Source organism: Odocoileus virginianus, chromosome 29, assembly GCF_023699985.2.
Source record: "Odocoileus virginianus isolate 20LAN1187 ecotype Illinois chromosome 29, Ovbor_1.2, whole genome shotgun sequence".
NCBI classification, from domain to species: Eukaryota; Metazoa; Chordata; class Mammalia; order Artiodactyla; family Cervidae; genus Odocoileus; species Odocoileus virginianus.
Window position 1 is genome coordinate 12,734,680 of NC_069702.1, and position 19,393 is coordinate 12,754,072.

General features: G+C 42.5%; 1 protein-coding gene across 2 annotated transcripts in view; it reads left to right on the forward strand.

The window, feature by feature from the left end:
* The window catches only part of STK32B (serine/threonine kinase 32B), a 369,384-nt gene that overhangs the window by 78,821 nt on the left and 271,170 nt on the right, over positions 1 to 19,393 (forward strand). For both annotated transcript variants that reach the window (XM_020882644.2, XM_070458128.1), the window contains exon 2: positions 9,651 to 9,706. In XM_020882644.2, the coding sequence (XP_020738303.2) occupies positions 9,651 to 9,706 (56 nt within the window). The remainder of the gene's footprint in view (positions 1 to 9,650; positions 9,707 to 19,393) is intronic.

A 19,393-nucleotide genomic window follows, 5' to 3' on the forward strand; every position in this document is an offset into this window, starting at 1 on the left:
AGGAATTTATTTTTCTTCATAGAATTTACCACTTCGTCCCAAGAGGGTTCCCAGGTGGCTCAGTATTAAAGCATCTGCCTGCCAGTACCAGGGGCCTAGGTTTGATCCCTGGGTCAAGAGGATCCCCTGGGGAAGGAAATGGCAACCCATTCCAGGGAAATCCCATGGAGAGAGGAGCCTGGCAGGCTACAGTCCATGGGGTAGTAAAAGAGTCAGACACGACTTAGTAACTAAACAACAACAAACAACCAATGAGCTAGAGATTGATGGGCTGTTTGCCTCCTTGCACGAGAAGGTCACCTTCGTGGATGGAGGGTCACTTGTATTCTGTTCACTGTTGGATCCCAGTACCTAGAGCAGGCCCTGGCACACAGCACCCACTCACTGTCACTTCAACAGTTATATATATTCGCTCAATAGATGTCTAGTTTTTCACCCAATAAATGTTTGTTAAATAAGTGACTAATAGAAGCATTTCATGGTGATGCCTGCTGTATCTAGGCTGTCCCTCCTTTCTGTATGGAGGTGATCTCATTTCCTAGTCCCTGGAGAGCCCCCTTCTTCATCTCCTACTCCATTGCACAGTTCATTCATTTGTGTCTGTATTCGGTTATCTTGATTGAGTACTTACTCTGGGCTACCTGTCAGGTACATGGGATTCCCGGATGAACATGGATAGCTCAGTCCCATTCTCAAGGAGTTACCTGGATACGTGCACTGTCTCTGCACTAATGAAAGACAAAACAAAACCAAATAATCACCAGCCTTATGTACTGATTATGGAATAGTCTCATCTTGAGAAAAATTCTACTAAATGAGCATGACCCTATTTAAGAGATGAATAAACAGATCGTGAGATGCTAAGTGGCCAGGCTCAGGGTTCACAGCTCCTGTAGGGGTTTGAGTTGATACTGTTCAGGGTGGCTTCTGTTTACAGAATCAGCCTTCTGCTCTCGCTGCCTATGACCCTCATCCTGACTTGGGGAGGTTGGTGTCACTACCCCCATTTTCCTGTTGGGAAAATTGAGGCTGGGGAAGTTAATTTATTTCCTCAGGTTCTCAATGGCAAAAATGGTGGGTTTAGGTTTAAAGCTAGCAGTGAGGAACATCAAGCCCTCCCTTTAACCTCTGCCCCTTACCATCTCCCCCATCTGATAGGTTCTTTTCTTGTACAGTCCAGTGACCAAAACATCAAATACTGATGGGGATCAGGCAGGAAACAAAGATTTGTGACCTGGGCAGGCAAGGATAGTGGTGACTCAGAGAAGACTATTGTCCTGTTGTCAAGGGACATCATACAGCCTGTTCTGGCAGATCTTCCAATTTTTAAAATGATGTCAGAAATCATCGCTGACATAGGGGGTGAAATTTCCTACATATACATGATCAGCCCAAGTGCACTAGTAAAAGCAATGAACTCCAGAGTTTCAGCTTTTTAGGGAGACAGAAAAGGGGACATTTACTCACTGTCTTTGCTTGATGTATTTTTATAGGATATTGATTGAGGTTTACTTTCCATTAGCGATTATTTAAAGAGTAACTAGCCATCTTAAAAAACTTCACACTTGGCTCTCAGAATAAGCTTATTCATGAATATTGCATGTTGAAAGAGTGCTATGAAATTAATTAGAAATAATTGGCCCAATAGAAATGAGAAAAGAACCCACTGGCTCATAAGATAAAACAACCAAATTTACCCAGTGTGATTATTACCATCAGTAGTTAATAGGCACTAATACGGTTCTCACTTTATCACCCCTGCAGTGTTTGGTCATGATTTAATCAAACTAGTGTTGTGTCATAAAGGTGAAAAGTGGGGAAAAACTAGTGATACAGAATAATAATGATAATGATACTTAATGTTGATTGGCATTACTTCTGACCCAGCATTATTCTAAATACTTTATCTCCATTGATTCATTTAATATTAGTGACAACCCTGTGTGTGTGCATGTGTGGTTAGTTGTATCTGACTCTTTGCGATCTCATGGACTGTAGCCCACCAGTGTCTTCTGTCCCTAGGGTTTTCTAGACAAGAATATTGGAGTGGGTTGCTATTTCCTTCTCCAGGGGATCTTCACAATGCAGGGATCAAACTTGCATCTCTTGCATCTCCTGCATTGGCAGGTGATTCTTGACCATTAATGTGACCCAGGAAGAAGCCAGTGACAGCCCTGGATGGGTATTTTAGTTTGCTCATTTTGTAAGTGAAGAGACTGAGACACAGAGAGGTTAAGTGACTTGGCCAGGGTCACCCAGCTGGTGCATGGTGGAGCCAGAATTCAAATTCAGGTAGCTTGGCCCCTCTGTTTATACCCCAAACAACGATTGTTCTTCTGCCATTCAGAAAAATCACAATGAGCCTGGAAATTCAGCAGTAAAATAGTTAGCCCTTACTAAGGTCCAACTGTGTGACTGTCTTTGTATATTAGAGAAGAACGCTCTGGCTTCTAGTAGTAGCAAATCTGACTCAGTGACTTTAACAAATAAGACTGTTTTGTATTTTTTTCTGATAGAATAAGTCCAGAGGTAGGTGGACTTCGGATGGCTTCAGAGGCTTAACAATAGGGAGTGGCTTCTGTGTCCGTATCTTGGCCTTCTGCTTGTGTTTGTTGTCTCGTAGTCACAAGATGGCTGCGATAGCTCCAGACATCATATCCTTATTCATGGAGGAAGAGTGGGCAGGTTCAAGAACCACTCCAGCTATAACTGTCCCTTTTCATCAGGAAAATATGCTTTTCCAGGAATACCACTGTTAATATGCTTAGATCTCATTGACTGGACCTATGTAATGAAGTCACTGTCAGCTACATGAGTGTTTAGGACCGTGGGGAACAGATGTGTCCAGTGGACATTCAGCATAATCTGAGAACTTTCAACTTGGGAAATACAATGTCTCTGGCCTCTGCCCAGAAATTCAGAAGAGGGCCCATGATCTTTCTTAACAAGCCTCCAGGGAATCTTGATGAACCTACTGGATTCGATCAACTGTGATTCACTGCTTGGGGCTAGCCACACTGCTCCCTAATAGAACTGAGGGTTCTTGGTCAAAGAGAAAGGGTGAGTTGGGCCTGGCAGGGGAGGCAGCTAGTCACTTCATGGCACCTGTGCCATCTCATCATCCATGACAGCCCTCCAGGCAGGTGTCCCTGCCCTTGTGTTTTTAGGTGAGGTCACTGGCACTTCTTGGTTTTGCCTCTGGCTGGCAACGTGCTCTCTTTCTACTTTCACAATGCACTTATTACAACATTACCCTTGGCAACCCCAGTCCTTTCTAAATGTTTGAAAGTCCAAACAGACAACTGCTTTTCAAGAATTCACCTTCCCGTTCCCCCGGCCAACCCTGGCAGTGCTCGTGACTTCTTCAAGTGGGACAATTTGATGATCTAGAAACCTATAGGTCATCAACTCTTTCAGTTTTCCCAGGACTGCAGGGTTCCCAGGGATGCAGGGTCTTCAGTGCTAGGACCAGGGAAGTTCTGGGCAAACCAGGACAAGGTGGTCACCCTCAGAAACCCACTCATCACCCCCCTCACACCCACCATCCAACTCCTCTTGCTCTGAGCCAACAGCCCTAGGTGAGAATACGATTTCTAGGATCCACCTTTGGCTTGGAACTCACTGATTACAACCATTTCAATCTGCTTATCAACCAAGTGTAACCCTTTCCTTATTCACAGTGTACACATGGAGTCACTTTTATGTAAGTATATGTATATCAGGTCAGAGGGTTGCCAAATATATAAATGGAAAACCCAGGTCATAAGCTCAATCACTTAAATCCAATCTAGACCAATAAGCAAATAAACATGAAATAGCCACCTATTTGCCCTGTATCTTATGTTAGATCCCCACTGCCACACCCATGAGTACACATTTCAGGAGGATGTGGATGAGTGAGCTTATTTGCAATATTATAATGCTAATTACTAAAGCAGTGTGTTAGTCACTCTGTCATGTCCGACTTGGCAACCCCTTGGACTGTAGCCTGCCAGGCTATCCATGGAATTCTCGAGGCAAGAATACTGGAGTTGGTTGCCATTTCCTTCTCCAAGGGATCTTCCTGACCCAGGCATTGAACCCGGGTCTCCTGCATTGCAGGCAGATTCTTTACTGTCTGAGCCACCAGGGAAATGGTAGTTTTAGGCATTTGCTGGGTTGCTCATTAATTACAGCTCCTTCCAGTTATTTTCAAGACAAAAGAGGAAGCCAGTGGAGAACCAAGCCTTACCTCTAGAAGAGATCTAGGTGGGATTGAGGAAAGGGACCCAGGAGGGCAGAAGCAAGGACCCCCTGATTCTGAAGCCCAGCATTAGCCAAGCTCACCCACCTATTCAGCATTGACTCAGGACTCTGTAGACATCCCCTACATGGTGCCTGGCTCTGAAACGCTTCTGGCAAGAAGGAGCAGAGGGAAAGCTTACTCCTGAAAGACAGCCATTCCAGAGAGAGTGCAGGGCAAGCAGAAATGCACCAGTGCAATTCCATTTCCAGTTTACTGCTGGACAACTCCCACCACCTTTGATGGGGCCAGAAGCCATGAATGTGCAGTGAAATATCCCTCCTGAGAGAACGCAGCAGAGCCAGAGGATTGTTCCTCATTCCCAACACAAACAGCTAAGTCTTGTAGGGACGTTGCTGTGTGCCAGGCACTATTCTGTGTACAGTGGAAGGTAGGCACTGTTGGTTCCATTTTACAGATGGGGTAAGTGAGACACATGGAGGTCAAGTGACTCATCCAAGGTCATTTGGCAGAGTTGAGTTACGGACTAAGCGTCTGACTCGAGGCTGGGGTTTCCTGATCCCTGGACAGATGTCTGCAGAAGGTTCTGAGATTGCACTAAGAAGAAAGTGATTTGTTGGGAGTGGAGAACAAATCACTTCTTTCCTTCATGAGCATGTGACCATGTGTCAAAGGCCAGGTAGGAATGTTCCTTGAAATGAAGAGTGTTGGAGGAATGGCTTTGCAAGCAGGTGAAATAACAGCACACACATGGCAGCACAAAGCAGTGTGGAGCCTTCAGAGAAGTGGGGATGTTTATTGCTAACTGGGGGCATATGGCCAATGCCTCCTGGGACCTTGGGAGCTCTTGATAATATATGTACATTTCCTAGCTCGTTGCTGGTCACATCACACATGCAGGTCAAGCTCCTCACTTTTCTCTCTCCCCTTGAGCTCTGGTGAGTGGGGAAGAGGAAAAAATTAGAGAATTTCTTTTCCTGGCAAGTTATTTACAAAGGAAGCCAATCTAAGTCAAAGAACCCAGGTTTTGCTAAGTTAACCATTAACCTTGTCTCTCTTTTCTAAGCACGTTAGGTGTTAGATGGCGCACTGGCTTCTGACTTAGGTTTGGCAGTGACACAATTCAACATAATTATCCTCCACGGCATTAAGTTGAATACATAGGGAGCTAATTGTATTTGTTCACCTCCCCCCATCCTTGCCCCCATAATGTAGTGAACTAATCAGTTCACTTCATCTTTTGTAAACAGCATGTCTTTCCTAGTTATTGGAAACTGGCCGTAATTCAATCTAATTCAGAAATATTTACCAAACGCTCATTATGTACCAGGGATTGCATTTGGCTCCATGAATATGGAGATCTGCTTTCAATTATCCCTTTAATTGATGAATATTTGTTAAATAAGACTGTGTTCCAACGCCCTGCTAGCTGTGGGCACACTGTAGAAAAACAAATATGGCCTTTGACCTTAGGGAATTTGGAGTCTAATGTTAGAGCAATGATCTTAATCAGGTGCATGTAAAATAATACACCATGGGACTTTCTTGGTGGTCTAGTAGTTAAAGACTCTGAGCTCCCACTGCAGGGGGTGAGGGTTCAATCCCTGGTTTGAGACTGAGATCTTCCATGCTCCGCAGCATGGCAAAAAAAAAAAAAAAAAAAAAAAAAATGTCAGTCTACCTATTCTACTTTTTCTTTTCTCAGGGATTTCACTGCTGTGGCCCCAGTTCAATCCCTGGTCCCGGAACTAAGATCCCACAAGCTGTGTGGTACAGCCAACAAATAAACACATTTAAAAAATAAAATAATACAGAGTGATGACTTTTGGAGGGAAGTCCCAGGATACTGCGAGACTGTATAATAAGGAGAGCAGACTCAGGCTGGAGGGTGAGGGCAGCCTTCCCTGGATGTGGAAGAATGAAGAGGAAGCAGAGTTAACAAGTGCAGGGCCCAGAAAAGACCATTAAAGGCACAGGGAGTGGGAATGGCTGCTCACAGCACAGAAAGAAACTCTCATGTCTAGAGCTCAGTGGGTGTGGGGATGGGGATGGGAGGGGAAACAGGAGAAGTGGCAGGACCCAGTGGGTTTCCTCGTGGCCACGGGGAGGAATTTTCCCCTTTCCCTGAAAGCAATGGTGGGGGGCTTTGGAGGAGTGTAAGCAGAAGATGAGCAAGACCCCCTTCCCGAGAGAGGATGTTGGAAGACCACTGTGGTTTGTCCAGGCGAGAAATGATATGGTTTAGACCAGAGGGTGACCACAGGGTAGATGGATGGGAGAGACAGTGAAGAGGTGGAATGGACCTCACCTAGTGAAGGACTAGGTGTGGAGTTGAGAAAGAGAGGATTCAGGGATGAGTTCCGGGCTTTGAGCTTATGAAGTCAAATGAATGTTGAACCACTCAATCTAGGTCTGCTTTCTTTCTTTCTTTTTTTAATTGATGTATGGTTGATTTGGAGCTTCAGCTTCAGCATCAGTCCTTCCAATGAATATTCAGGGTTGATTTCCTTTAGGATTATTGGAGGATGGCAGTGGTTAGATAGCATCACTAACTGAATGGACATGAATTTGAGCAAAGTCCAGGAGATAGTGGAGGACAGTGGAGGACAGATAGCCTGGTGTGCTGCAGTCCAAGGGACTGTAAAAGTTGGACATGAACATGACTTAGTGACTGAACAACAATGACAAATGGTTGAGCTACAATATTGTGTTAGTTTCAGGTGTATACCAAAGTGATTCAGTTATATATTCAGCCATATATATATGTATATATTCAGCCATATATATGCACACACATTCTTTTTCATATTCTTTTCTACTGTGTTTGATCTCGGGATATTGAATATGGTTCCTGTGCTCTACGGTAGGACCTTGTTGTTCGTCCATCCTCTGTATACTAGTTTGCATCTGCTAATCCCAAACTCCAAATCCATCCCTCTCACCTGCCTCCCCGTTGGCAACCACCAGTCTATATATATACATATGTTCTTTTCTATTAGAGGTTATAGGAAGGATTGGGCGCAGGAGGAGAAGGGGACGACAGAGGATGAGATGGCTGGATGGCATCACCAACTCTATGGGCATGAGTTTGAGTAAACTCCGGGAGATGGTGATGGACGGGGAGGCCTGGCATGCTGTGATTCATGGGGTTGCAAAGAGTTGGACACGATTGAGTGACTGAACTGAACTGAACTGAATAAGATACTGAATATAGTTCCCTGTGTAATACAGTAGGTCCTTATTGTTTATCTATTTTATGTATAATAGTGTGTATCTGTTAATCCCAAAGGGAATACACATGCGTGATATTGTATGATATTTGTCTCTCTTCGTCTGACTTAGTTCCCTTAGTATTATGACCTCTAGGCCCATCTGTGTTGCTGCAAATGGAATTATTTTGCTCTTTTAAAATGGCTGAGTAACAGCCATTAAAAAGAATTCATTTGAATCAGTTCTGATGAGATGGATGAAACTGGAGCCCATTATACAGAGTGAAGTAAGCCAGAAAGATAAAAGACCAATACAGTATACTAACTCATATATATGGAATTTAAAAAGATGGTAACGATAACCCAATATGCAAAACAGAAAAAGAGACACAGATGTACAGAACAGACTTTTGGACTCTGTGGGAGAAGGCGAGGGTGGGATGTTCTGAGAGAACAGCATCGAAACATGTATATTATCAAGTGTGAAACCAATCACCAGCCCAGGTTGCATGCATGAGACAAGTGCTCAGGGCTGGTGCACTGGGAAGACCCAGAGGGATAGGATGGGGAGGGAGGCGGGAGCGGGGATTGGAATGGGGAACACATGTAAATCCATGGCTGATTCATGTCAATGTATGCCAAAAACCACTACAATATTGTAAAGTAATTAGCCTCCAACTAATAAAAATAAATGAAAAAAAAATAAGTGAAAAATAGAATAAAATAAAAAAATAAAATAATTAAATACAAAAAAAAAATAAAATGAAATGGCTGAGAAATATTCCATTGTGTTATATGTACCATATCTTCTTTATCCATTCATTTGTTGATGGACATTTTGGTTGCTTCCATGTCTTGGGCATTGTAAATAGTTCTGCTGTGGACACTAGGGTGCATGTATCTTTTCGAATATAGTTTTTCTGGATATATGCCCAAGAGTGGAGTTGATGGATCATACAGCAACTCTATTTTTAGTCTTTTGAGAAGTCTCCACACTGTCCTCCATAGTGGCTGCACCAGTTTGCATTCCCACCAACAGTGTAGGAGAGTCCCTTTTCTCCACACCCTCTCCTAGGTTTTGTTTTGGATCCTTTGAAATGGTTCAGGGTAACTCCGAAGCCTCCAGGAGTCAGTGTGGGGTTGGCATCAACCTGTACACACAGCCTGGAAAGTTACTGGCCGTTAGGTGATGATGAAAGCCCTTGGAGCCGGTGAGCAGAGGAAGGTTGTAGGATGGAGGTTTGATGGGATCCAGTATTTAATGGATGGGTGGTAAAGGATGAATGCACAGAAGAACTCATGCATGAAATGGAATATTAAGGCGTACTTCCATAGAAGACAAGCAGATGTTTCAAAAGGGAGAGTGGCCAAGTAAAGGGGGGACAGAAAACTGTCCATGGGCTCGAGTGGTATGGCCGTACTTTGCTGATGTGCTGTGGGGATGAGGTGTAAGCCATACTGGAATAAGGCAATAGAGACCTAGAATGGGGAGCCCCATCAAGAAACATGGTGAAAGAGAGGCATGAGACAGGGCAGGTCTTGCTTGCTTGCTAAGTCGCTTCAGTCATGTCTGACTGTGACCCTATGGAATAGAGCTCGCCAGGCTCCTCTGTCCATGGGATTCTCCAGGCGAGAATACTGGAGTGGGCTGGAGACAAGACAATACAGGGTTTGAAATCATTGTCCTCCTTCTGGCTCATGATACCAGAGGTGAGACACCCGAGCAGGAGAAGACTACGATATGGTTGTGTCACTTGGGGCTCCAGAGGTTTCATAATGGAGGCAGGATCAGCTCCTTGGACACTGAGACAGGTGAGCTGATGTCTGAATGTGTAAGATAATAATGCTTGGTGGACAAGACAGACTAGAAGTAAAGTCATCTTGCTAAAGGGAATACAGGGTGCGAGAATCTGGTAATCCAAGTATCCAAGTTTTTCTGTTATCCCTTCCCTCTGGCCCAAAAGATGTCTCTCCTCCTTTATATACATTGGGGAAGTGTTAATTGCTAAGTATATGTGTTGGGGGCTGGGGAGTGGAATATGCAAAGTAGCCGTTCAGTGGTGGAGTGCTGTTATAGCAAACGATGCAGTAAACCAGAAGCCATTGGAAAGAAATGGTTAGATATTCAGGTGAAGACATTTTAAGAATCAAGACAAAGATTGACAAATCTAACTTGTTCCTTTTTTTTTCTTTTACAGTCAACTTTGACCATTTTCAGATTTTGCGGGCCATTGGTAAAGGCAGTTTTGGAAAGGTAAGAATGGTGGATTTTAAAAAATTTCATCAATAAAATATAAAAGTTCTGACCACTGGACTTATGCTTATGTGCACGTTTGTGAGTTTGTTTTTGTGTTGATTGCTGGGCACTGGGAATTTCCTGTTTGGCAGAAAGATTTGAATTTGCCAAATTTGAAATGTGAAAGGAAGTCTGAATAGTTTCCTTTGGATATGCTGTAATTTCATTCTGAAAATCAAATTACCACGGCTGCCCTGCTTTAGGTGAATTACAATGGTAATTATTTCAAGGTTGCTAATGCTATTTCTTCTTTGAGAATCTAAATAAGGAAAGTGGAAAAAACCCACAAATTTATGTGATGGCCAACAGCAGCTTTTTCCTTCAATGTAGGCATTTTATTTAAAAAGTTATTGTGGAAAGCAGACTTAACATGAGATCTACTTGCTTAAATTTTTAAGTGTACAATATACGTATTATTGCTGGCTCTACAGAGAACACTGTACTGCAGATCTCTAGAACTTATTCATCCTGCTTGACTGAAACTTTATGCCCATTAGATAGTAATTCCCCATGCCCTCATCCCCTTAGCCCCCGGAAACCAGCATTCCAGTCTTGCTTCTATGAATTTGGCTATTTTAAATACCACATATACATGGAATCATTCAGTATTTACCTTTCTGTGACTGGTTTATTTCACTTGGAGTAATACCCTCAAGATTTAATCTGTGTTGAATAAAAGTGGCAAGCATGGGCATTCTTGTCTTGTTCCTGATCTAAAAGGAAAAACTTTCAGCTCTGCACTTGAGTATGATAGTAGTTGTGGTTCATCATATATGGCCTTTTACTATGTTGAAGTATGTTTCTTTTATACTCACTCTGTTGAGAGTTTTTATCATAAATAAATGTTGAATTTTGTCAAAAGCTTTTTCTGCCTCTATTGAGATGATCAGGTGATTTTTAGCCTTCATTCTGTTAACGTGGTATATCATGCTAATTGATTTGTGGATGTTGAATCATCCTTGCAGCCCTGGAATAAATCCCACTTGAACAGGGTACATGATCCTTTTAATATATTGTTGAATTCAGTTTGCTAATACTTTGTTGAAGATTTTTTGCAGGTATGTTAATCAGGTATATTGGCCTATAATTTTCTTTTTTTGTGTGATCCTTGTTTGGATTTGGTATCAGGGTAATGCTGACCTTGTAAAATGAGTTTGGGAATGTTCCCTCCTCCACAATTTTTAGGGAGAGTCTGAGAAATATAAGTATTAAACCTTTGGGCATTTGGTAGTATTCACCAGTGAAGCCTTTTCATACTGTTCATGGGGTTCTCATGGCAAGAATACTGAAGTGGTTTGCCATTCCCTTCTCCAGTGGACCATGTTTTGTCAGAACTCTGCACCATGACCTGTCCATCTTGAGTGGCCTTACACATCATGGCTCATAGTTTCATTGAGTTAGACAAGGCTGTGGTCCATGTGATCAGACTGGTTAGTTTTCTGTAATTGTGGTTTTCATTCTGTCTGCCCTCTGATAGAGAAGGGTAAGAGGCTTATGGAAGCTTCCTGATGCCTTAGGAAGCATCACTACAAACAAAGCTAGTGGAGGTGATGGAATTCCAGTTGAGCTATTTCAAATCCTAAAAGATGATGCTGTGAAAGTGCTGCACTCAATATGCCAGCAAATTGGGAAAACTCAGCAGTGGCCACAGAACTGGAAAAGGTTAGCTTTCATATCAATCCCAAAGAAAGGCAATGCCAAAGAATGCTCAAACTACCACACAATTGCACTCATCTTACACACTAGCAAAGTAATGCTCAAAATTCTCCAAGCCAGGCTTCAATAGTACGTGAACCAGGAACTTCCAGATATTCAAGCTGGATTTAGAAAAGGCAGAGGAACCAGAGATCAAATTGCCCACATCTGTTGGATCATTGAAAAACCAAGAGAATTCCAGAGAAACATCTACTTCTGCTTTATTGACTACACCAAAGCCTTTGACTGTGGATCACAACAAACTGGAAAATTCTTCAAGAGATCGGAGTACCGGACCACCTGACCTGCCTCTTGAGAAACCTGTATGCAGGTCAAGAAGCAACAGTTAGAACTGGACATGGAACAACTGACTGGTTCCAAATAGGGAAAGGAGTACGTCAAGGCTGTATATTGTCATCCTGCTTATTTAACTTCTTTGCAGAGTACATCATGAGAAATACCAGGCTGGATGAAGCACAAGTTGGAATCAAGATTGCTGGGAGAAATATCAATAACCTCAGATATGCAGATGACACCACCCTTATGGCAGAAATCAAAGAACTAAAGATCCTCTTGATTAAAGTGAAAGAGGAGAGTCAAAAAGCTGGCTTAAAGCTCAACATTCAGAAAACTAAGATCATGGCATCCAGTTCTGTCACTTCATGACAAATAGATGGGGAAACAGTGGAAACAGTAACAGACTTTATTTTGGGGGGCTCTAGAATCACTGCAGATGGTGACTGCAGCCTTGAAATTAAGACACTTGCTCCGTGGAAGAAAAGCTATGATCAACCTAGACAGCATACTAAAATCAGAGACACTGGTTTGCCGACAAAGTCCCATCTAGTCAAAGCTACGGTTTTTCCAGTAGTTGTGTATGGATGTGAGAATTGGACTATTAAGAAAGCAGAGCGCTGAAGAATTGATGCTTTTGAACTGTGGTGTTGGAGAAGACTCTTGGAAGTTCCTTGGAGGAGACTCAGCCAGTCTCCAGGAGGAGAACCAGCCAGTCAATCCTAAAGGAAATCAATTCTGAGTATTCACTGGAAGGACTGATGCTGAAGCTGAAACTGAAATACTTTGGCCACCTGATGTGAAGAACTGACTCATTGAAAAAGACCCTGATGCTGGGAGAGATTGAAGGCTGGAGAAGGGGATGATATAGAGGATGCGATTGTTGGATGGCATCACCGACTCAATGGACATGAGTTTGAGCAAGGTCCACGAGTTGGTGATAGACAGGGAAGCCTGGTGTGCTGCAGTCCATGGGGTCGCAAAGAGTCAGGCATTACTGAGCAACCGAACTGAACTGATTTGATACTTTCTTATATTTTCTATCTCTGGTGAAGTACTGTCTTTGTTTATCCATTCTTCTCCCAAGTTTAGTGAGCATCTTTATGACCAATATTTTGAACTCTGTTTCAGCTAAACTACTTATCTCACTTTCATTATGGGTTTTTTAACTGGTAGTTATATCTTTTCCTTTTATTTGAAATATATTCCTTTCTCTCCTCATTTTGCTTGACTGTCTGTGTTTGTGTCAAATATTAGGTGAAGCAGCTATCTCTGCCAGTCTTGAAATACTGGCCTTATGAAGGAGATCAATTTTATTGCTTAACCTTGCCCTAGCTCTTGATTATCTCTTAAATGTTTGTGGTTATCTTAGCTCTGTGACTTATTCTTCATAGTTTCCAGTTGTTGAAGGTATGCTAAGACCTGTGAGTGTTCCAGAGAGTGGAATTTCAGTTAGCCCTTAGTTTCAGGCTGATTAGAAGCTGGACCTGCAGGCCACACCTTTTAAGGTATGCCACTATATACAGTAATACAGAACTGCAGTTGTAAACCTTGCTGGCCTTCACACCAGATGATCTATACGTGTCTCCTTGGTGACAGCTGCAAAAATCAGGGCTCCAGATGAGTGTTTGATCTCATTTCCGGGCTTCTCTAGTGGTTCAGTTGGTAATCCCTGGATCTGAAAGATCCCCTGGGGGAGGAAATTGCAGCCCACTTCAGTACTCTCGCCTGGAGAATTCCATAGACAGAGGAGCCAGGAAGGCTACAGTCCATGGGATCGCAGAGTCGGATACAACTGTGTGACTAACTTTCACTTTCACTGGGAGTTACCAGGGAGCTGCAGTGAGTTCAAGGGAGTACATAAAGACATCCCCTAGACCCCTTCCATAGCCTCTAAATGTATGGAAAACTGGAATTCTGTCCCTTGGGCTGAAGCTCCAACACAGTTGGATAGGCTTTTTCACAGGAGACTGGGGCTACATCTCAAGTCGACTGTCTGTACAGTGACTGGAGTGTGGGGGCCTGCCAAGAATAGTCTCTCTGGTTCTCTCAGACCCATGGGGCCCCAAAACACAATTCCCCCTGGATAGCAGAGCCAGATGCTCAAGGGGCATCCCCTGTATGGCCTGCATGTGTCTACTGGCTCTGGCAGGGCTGAGATGCGGCGTGAGGATGAGGCACGAACACTGGTGCTAGAAAGGGAGAGGATAAGAATGGCACCAGGAAGACTCCCAACCGATTCCTGCCCCTCCAGCAGAGCTTTAAGGTTAGTAAATGAATCTCATTCACATGTGATCTAGACCTAGGCCTCTTTGTTGCTTTTGCACTGGGTCCAGGGTGAGTGTAGCCCTATATTCTTCCAGATGTAAATCCTGCTGGGTTTCAAAGCCAGACCTTTTGGAGGCTCTCCTTACCAGTGCTGATTCCAAGGGTTGGGATGCCTGATGTAGGCACAAACCCCTGGCTCTTTTGAGTGAGATTTCCTATTTGTGAGCTCCCTCCCAATTTCACCAATTTCAGGTCACCAGGCTGGGGGTGGAGTGTTTTTGTTTTTGTTTTTTTTTTGCGAGATCACATCTCTGCTTCTCCTTCCCGTCTCGATGTGGCTTTTTTATCCTTTATAGTGGAGAAGCTGTTCAGCTAGTTTTCAGGTCATTCTCATAGGGATTTTTCTATGTGTATTTGTAAATTTATTGTGTCCTTGGAAGGAGATGAATCCAGGACCTTCTTACACCACCGTCCTGAACCACCTCCTTCCTTGGTCTCCGTCTTCACTGATTATAACAATCTAGTTGTTTTATCCATTTCTGAGCCAGTCGTACAAAATCTCCAACTCTGATCCTAGAGTTGTTTCTTCTTCGTTTAATTCTGTCAGTTTTCCTTCTGACACTTTGAAGGTCTGTTATTAGGTTCATACAGATTTATAGTTGTTATGACCTCATGATGGATTGACCTTTTTATCATTGTGAAATGTTCTTTTCTATCTCTGCTAATAATCTTTTTTTTTTGAAGCTTATTTTCTCTGAAATTCATATAGTTATTCTAGCCTACGTGGCATATATTTTTCCATGCATTTTCTTTCGTTCTATCTGTGTCTTTATATTTGACATAAATCTCTTGAGCATATCATATAGTTAGGTCTTGTGTGCATGCTTGCTAAGTTGCTTCAATTGTGTCCAACTCTTGGCAACCCTATGGACTGTAACCAGCCTGTCTCCCCTGTCATGGGATTCTCCAGGCAAGAATACTGGAGTGGGTTGCCATTCCCTTCTCCAGGAATCTTCCCAACCCAGGGATTGAACCTGCATCTTTTACATGTCCTGCATTGCCAGGCAGGTTCTGTACCACCAGCACCACCTGGGAACTTGTTTCTTTTTAAATCTGTCTGGCAATCTCTACCTTTTAGTCTATTCACAGTAAATGTAGTTATTGATTTGGTTTCAATTAGGCTTAGCTTGGTTTTATTTGCTCTTGTTCTCTCTTTTGTTCTTTGGTTTCTCTCTTCCTGTTTTGTTTTAGATTAACCGAAGATTTAGAATCTCCATTTATCTCATGACTTACAGTCATGCTTCCTTGTTTTAAAATTGTTGCTCTAGAGATTATAATACATATCCTCAGGGCTTCCCTTGTGGCTCAGCTGGTAAAGAATCTGCCTGCAATGTGGGAGACCTGGGTTCAGTCCCTGGGTTGGGAAGATCCCCTGGAGAAGGGAAAGGCTACCTACTCCAGTATTCTGGCCTGGAGAATTTCATGGACTGTATAGTCCATGGGGTTGCAAAGTTGGACACGACTAAGCAACTTTCACCTCACAGTTTATTTCAGTCTGCTTAGAGTTAATATTTTATACTTCACATAAAATCTAAAAACCTGGCAACTGTATAGATCTATTTACCACACCTGTCAACTCTTATACTATACTTGTCATATGTGTTATAGTTTATAAACCATAAATTTCCAATACAATATTATGGTTTGTTGCTTTAAGTGCATATAAATATATACATATATAATGTATATGTAAAATATGTTATATATATTTTAAAATATGTGGGGTTTTTTGGCCTTTAAAAAATTAGAAGGAAAATAGCCCTTAATAATTATTCATAACTTTCATGAAGGTATGAATTTCCCTCTGGTAACCTATAGTATTTTATGCGGCACAAATCACCAGTCAATGCATTCTCTTAATTGTATTTTATCTGAAACTCCAATTGCTTTGACCACCTGATGTGAAGAGCTGACTCACTGGAAAAGACCCTGATGCTGGGAAAGATTGAGGGCAGGAGAAGAAGGGGACGACAGAGGATGAGATGGTTGGATGGCATCACTGACTCAATGGACATGAGTTTGAGTAAACTCCAGGAGTTGGTGATGGACAGGGAGGCCTGGTGTGCTGCAGTCCATAGGGTCGCAAAGAGTCCGAGCTGAACTAAAATGCATTTATTTCACTTTTCTTGAGGACTACTTCTACTGGATACAGATTATTGGGTTGACAGCTTTTTCTTCATTGCTTTAAAGATTTTGTGCCGTTGTCAACTGACTGACCTCTGTGTTTTCTGCTGGGAGGTCATTAATCTGAATCATTATTATTTGATAGTAATATGTCATATCCATCTCTCTCTTTTCAAGATTTTCCTTTAATCTTTGACTTTCAGCAGTTTGACTATGATATTCCTAGGTATAAGTTCTGGATTAAAAGAAAACAGTTTCTCTTTTCTTAGATTTCCCATATTTTCATTTATTTCCACTATATTGCCCTTTATACCATGCAGCTTAGTCTTAGTCTTAAGAGCTGTTTTCATATCCTTTATTCTATTTCCAACATCTGGGTCATTTTAGGATTCACCTTAATTAAGGATGGGTCACATTTTCCTGGTTCTTTATATGCTGAGTAATTTGAGTTTGCATCCTGGATATCGCAAATGTTATGTTGTATAGACTTTGGATTGTGTTGTATTTCTTTGAAAATATATTTTTAATAAGAAGTTACCTTGGTTGGATTTATACTGCTTACTCTCTTCTTGGGCGTGCACACAAATCTCAGTCCCTTTCTCTTTTTCTTCTGCTCTGTACTGCTTATAGTCTGCTCTATACATGTGATTTTTAGGGGTCAGCCAGAGATGTGGACAGAGTTTATGTGCTGTGTTTGAGGTTCTTCTCCAGATTTCTTAGAAGAAGAGTTATGATCTAGAGAATTTAGAAAGTTTGCCTATAGTCCCGTGGGGAGGGCTGAACTTCAGCAACAACAACAAAACCTTTAAAAAATTCTGTTAAATCATTGCTTTCTGTTGTCGCTTATCCTAGTGTTGAGCATTTGTGGCTGAAGAAAACTTGAAGCAACTCCCTTAATCCATAACACAATTGACACCACATAGAGGTGTATCATTTTACCCTGGAGTCAGTGGTGATCTTGGCCCTGAGTCCTTTGTACCCTTTCTTGTCAGTACTATCAGATATGTTAGCCTGGGCCCTCATGAGTTATTACTTGATTATATCTTGAAAGTTTTCTTTTCCTTTTCTGTCTTTATCTGTGCTGCTATTTGGCTGCTGGCTTGGTTCTCAGAACCTATAGTTCAGAGCATAAATATATTCAAGCTTTGGTTATAGTGGGTGTTCTGAAGAAAAATACAAGCTTTCTAGAGGAGACTTTATTTTTAAGTCACTCTTAGGTTGTGGCAATTTCTTGATGACACCCAAATTCATGTAAATGTACACAAACATACAGTATTCAGGATGAGGTTACTTCAAGGCAGTCGAACAAAACTCTGTTCTGGTCAAAACACCAAATAACTACTGCCTTTCATGGTCGATGTAGATGAGCCTACATGACTATTATGAGACTCAAGGTGGAAGTGTGCTAGGCTAGGATGAAGAAAACCACCCTCCTACTATTAAATGGGTACTTTGGTTTTGCTTTCAGCCTTTGGTGGGTTTGATAGCTGGCATTTATTAAGAGTTTTCAAGAAAGACATTTCATTGTTAGAGTACGACAATAGCCTTGGTTATCAGGAAAAAGCACATGTGAATTTGCAGAAATCTTATTTGACTTTCATGCGGGGGGTAGATTGTGCTTCCCCAGTGAAGCACCAAAGTAAACAGCTGCGGGCGATCCATTGGTTTTAGCAAGAATTTACTGAAGGGTTTTATAATGCTTTTATGACTAAATTTTAGGACAGTTGAGGCATGGCAGATGAATTTTTACATATCTCAGTAGAAACACTTTAGATCTGGGAAGCAGGCTGACTCTGATATGCTTTAGTTGTGCTTACTTGGTATCGTTAATTAACCCTTCTTAAGCTTAGTTTTCTCATCTGTAAAAAGGAAAGGGAATGGTGAATCAGTGGACTCTAAAGGCTGTTGTTTTTGACTGTACAGCGTGCTTTTCTCATCCCTTTTTTTTTTTTTTATCACAATAGCATCTCTTTCCTTTGGAAAACACCTCCTCCACCCCATGTGGACATGTCAGTCCCTGTGATGCCCCCCTCACCTTCTGAGATGGGTATGTGGTGTGGTTGTGCCAGCCACTTGGGCCATATTCCTAGACCAGTGCTTGGTCCAAGGAGTGGCTGTGTGACCCAAACAGAGCCATTCAGAATCCTTCCATGGAATCGGAGGGGAAAGACTTCTTGTCATCCTGTCATGAGTGATGTGTGTAAGAAAACAGATCTGCAAGAGTTGGTGACCATTTTTCTCAGGCACAAGGACTCACCCCCATGTGGGACCTCCATGTAGAGGGTGCCTTGAAGGCAGCGAGGGTCAGAGAAGCTGATGCTTATATGCACAGCCCCCTGTCCATCATTGAGGGAGGGCTGCTTTAAGCCACACTGCCTTCCCTGCACTTTGGCCTGCCCCATTCAGGGCAGACCCTGATGCTGGGAAAGATTGAAGGCAGGAGAAGGGGGTGACAGAGGATGAGATGATTAGATGGCCTTACCAACTCAATGGACATGAATTTGGGTAAACTCTGGGAGTTGGTGATAGACAGGGAGGCGTGGCGTGCTGCAGTCCATGGGGTCACAAAGAGTCACAAAGACTGAGCGACTGAACTGAACTGAACCTTGTTTGGCAAAGTGATAGCTCTGCTTTGAAGCATTACTACAAGCAAAGCTGGAGGTGATGGAGAAGATCACGTTGGGCTCCCAGTATTTGCAACCTGGAGAGTCTTGGCTAACTCACAATCATTGTCCTAGGAACTGAACCGTTGTACCATCTTTGTCTTCTTAAAGCTCAGTGTGCTGGGCCTTATTATCTCCATTTTACACATGATGCATCAGAAGCCTGGAGAAGACCCCACTGCCACCAGCCTGTTTTGTTCCCACATGTCCCTCCCAAATACAGAAGTTAGGAAGAAAGTAGCTTTAATCACATGTGTATTAGCAAGAAACCATGAGAGTCAGGAGGAGAGAGTCCATCAACATCCAAAAACATTGGACATTTGCTTTGGGAAGGAACAACATGTTGGAGAGAGAGCATGAACTTTCGAGATGGGGAAGCCTGAGCTCAGATTCTGGTCCTGCTGCTTCTAGCCGTATGAACTTAGGCCAGTCATAAATTTTCTGCAAACTTCTGTTTTCTCTCCAAAAAAAATGAGAATGCCTATTTTTGTCCTTACTATGTTCATAGTTTCCTTATCCTAGAACATAGAGAGCACATGAG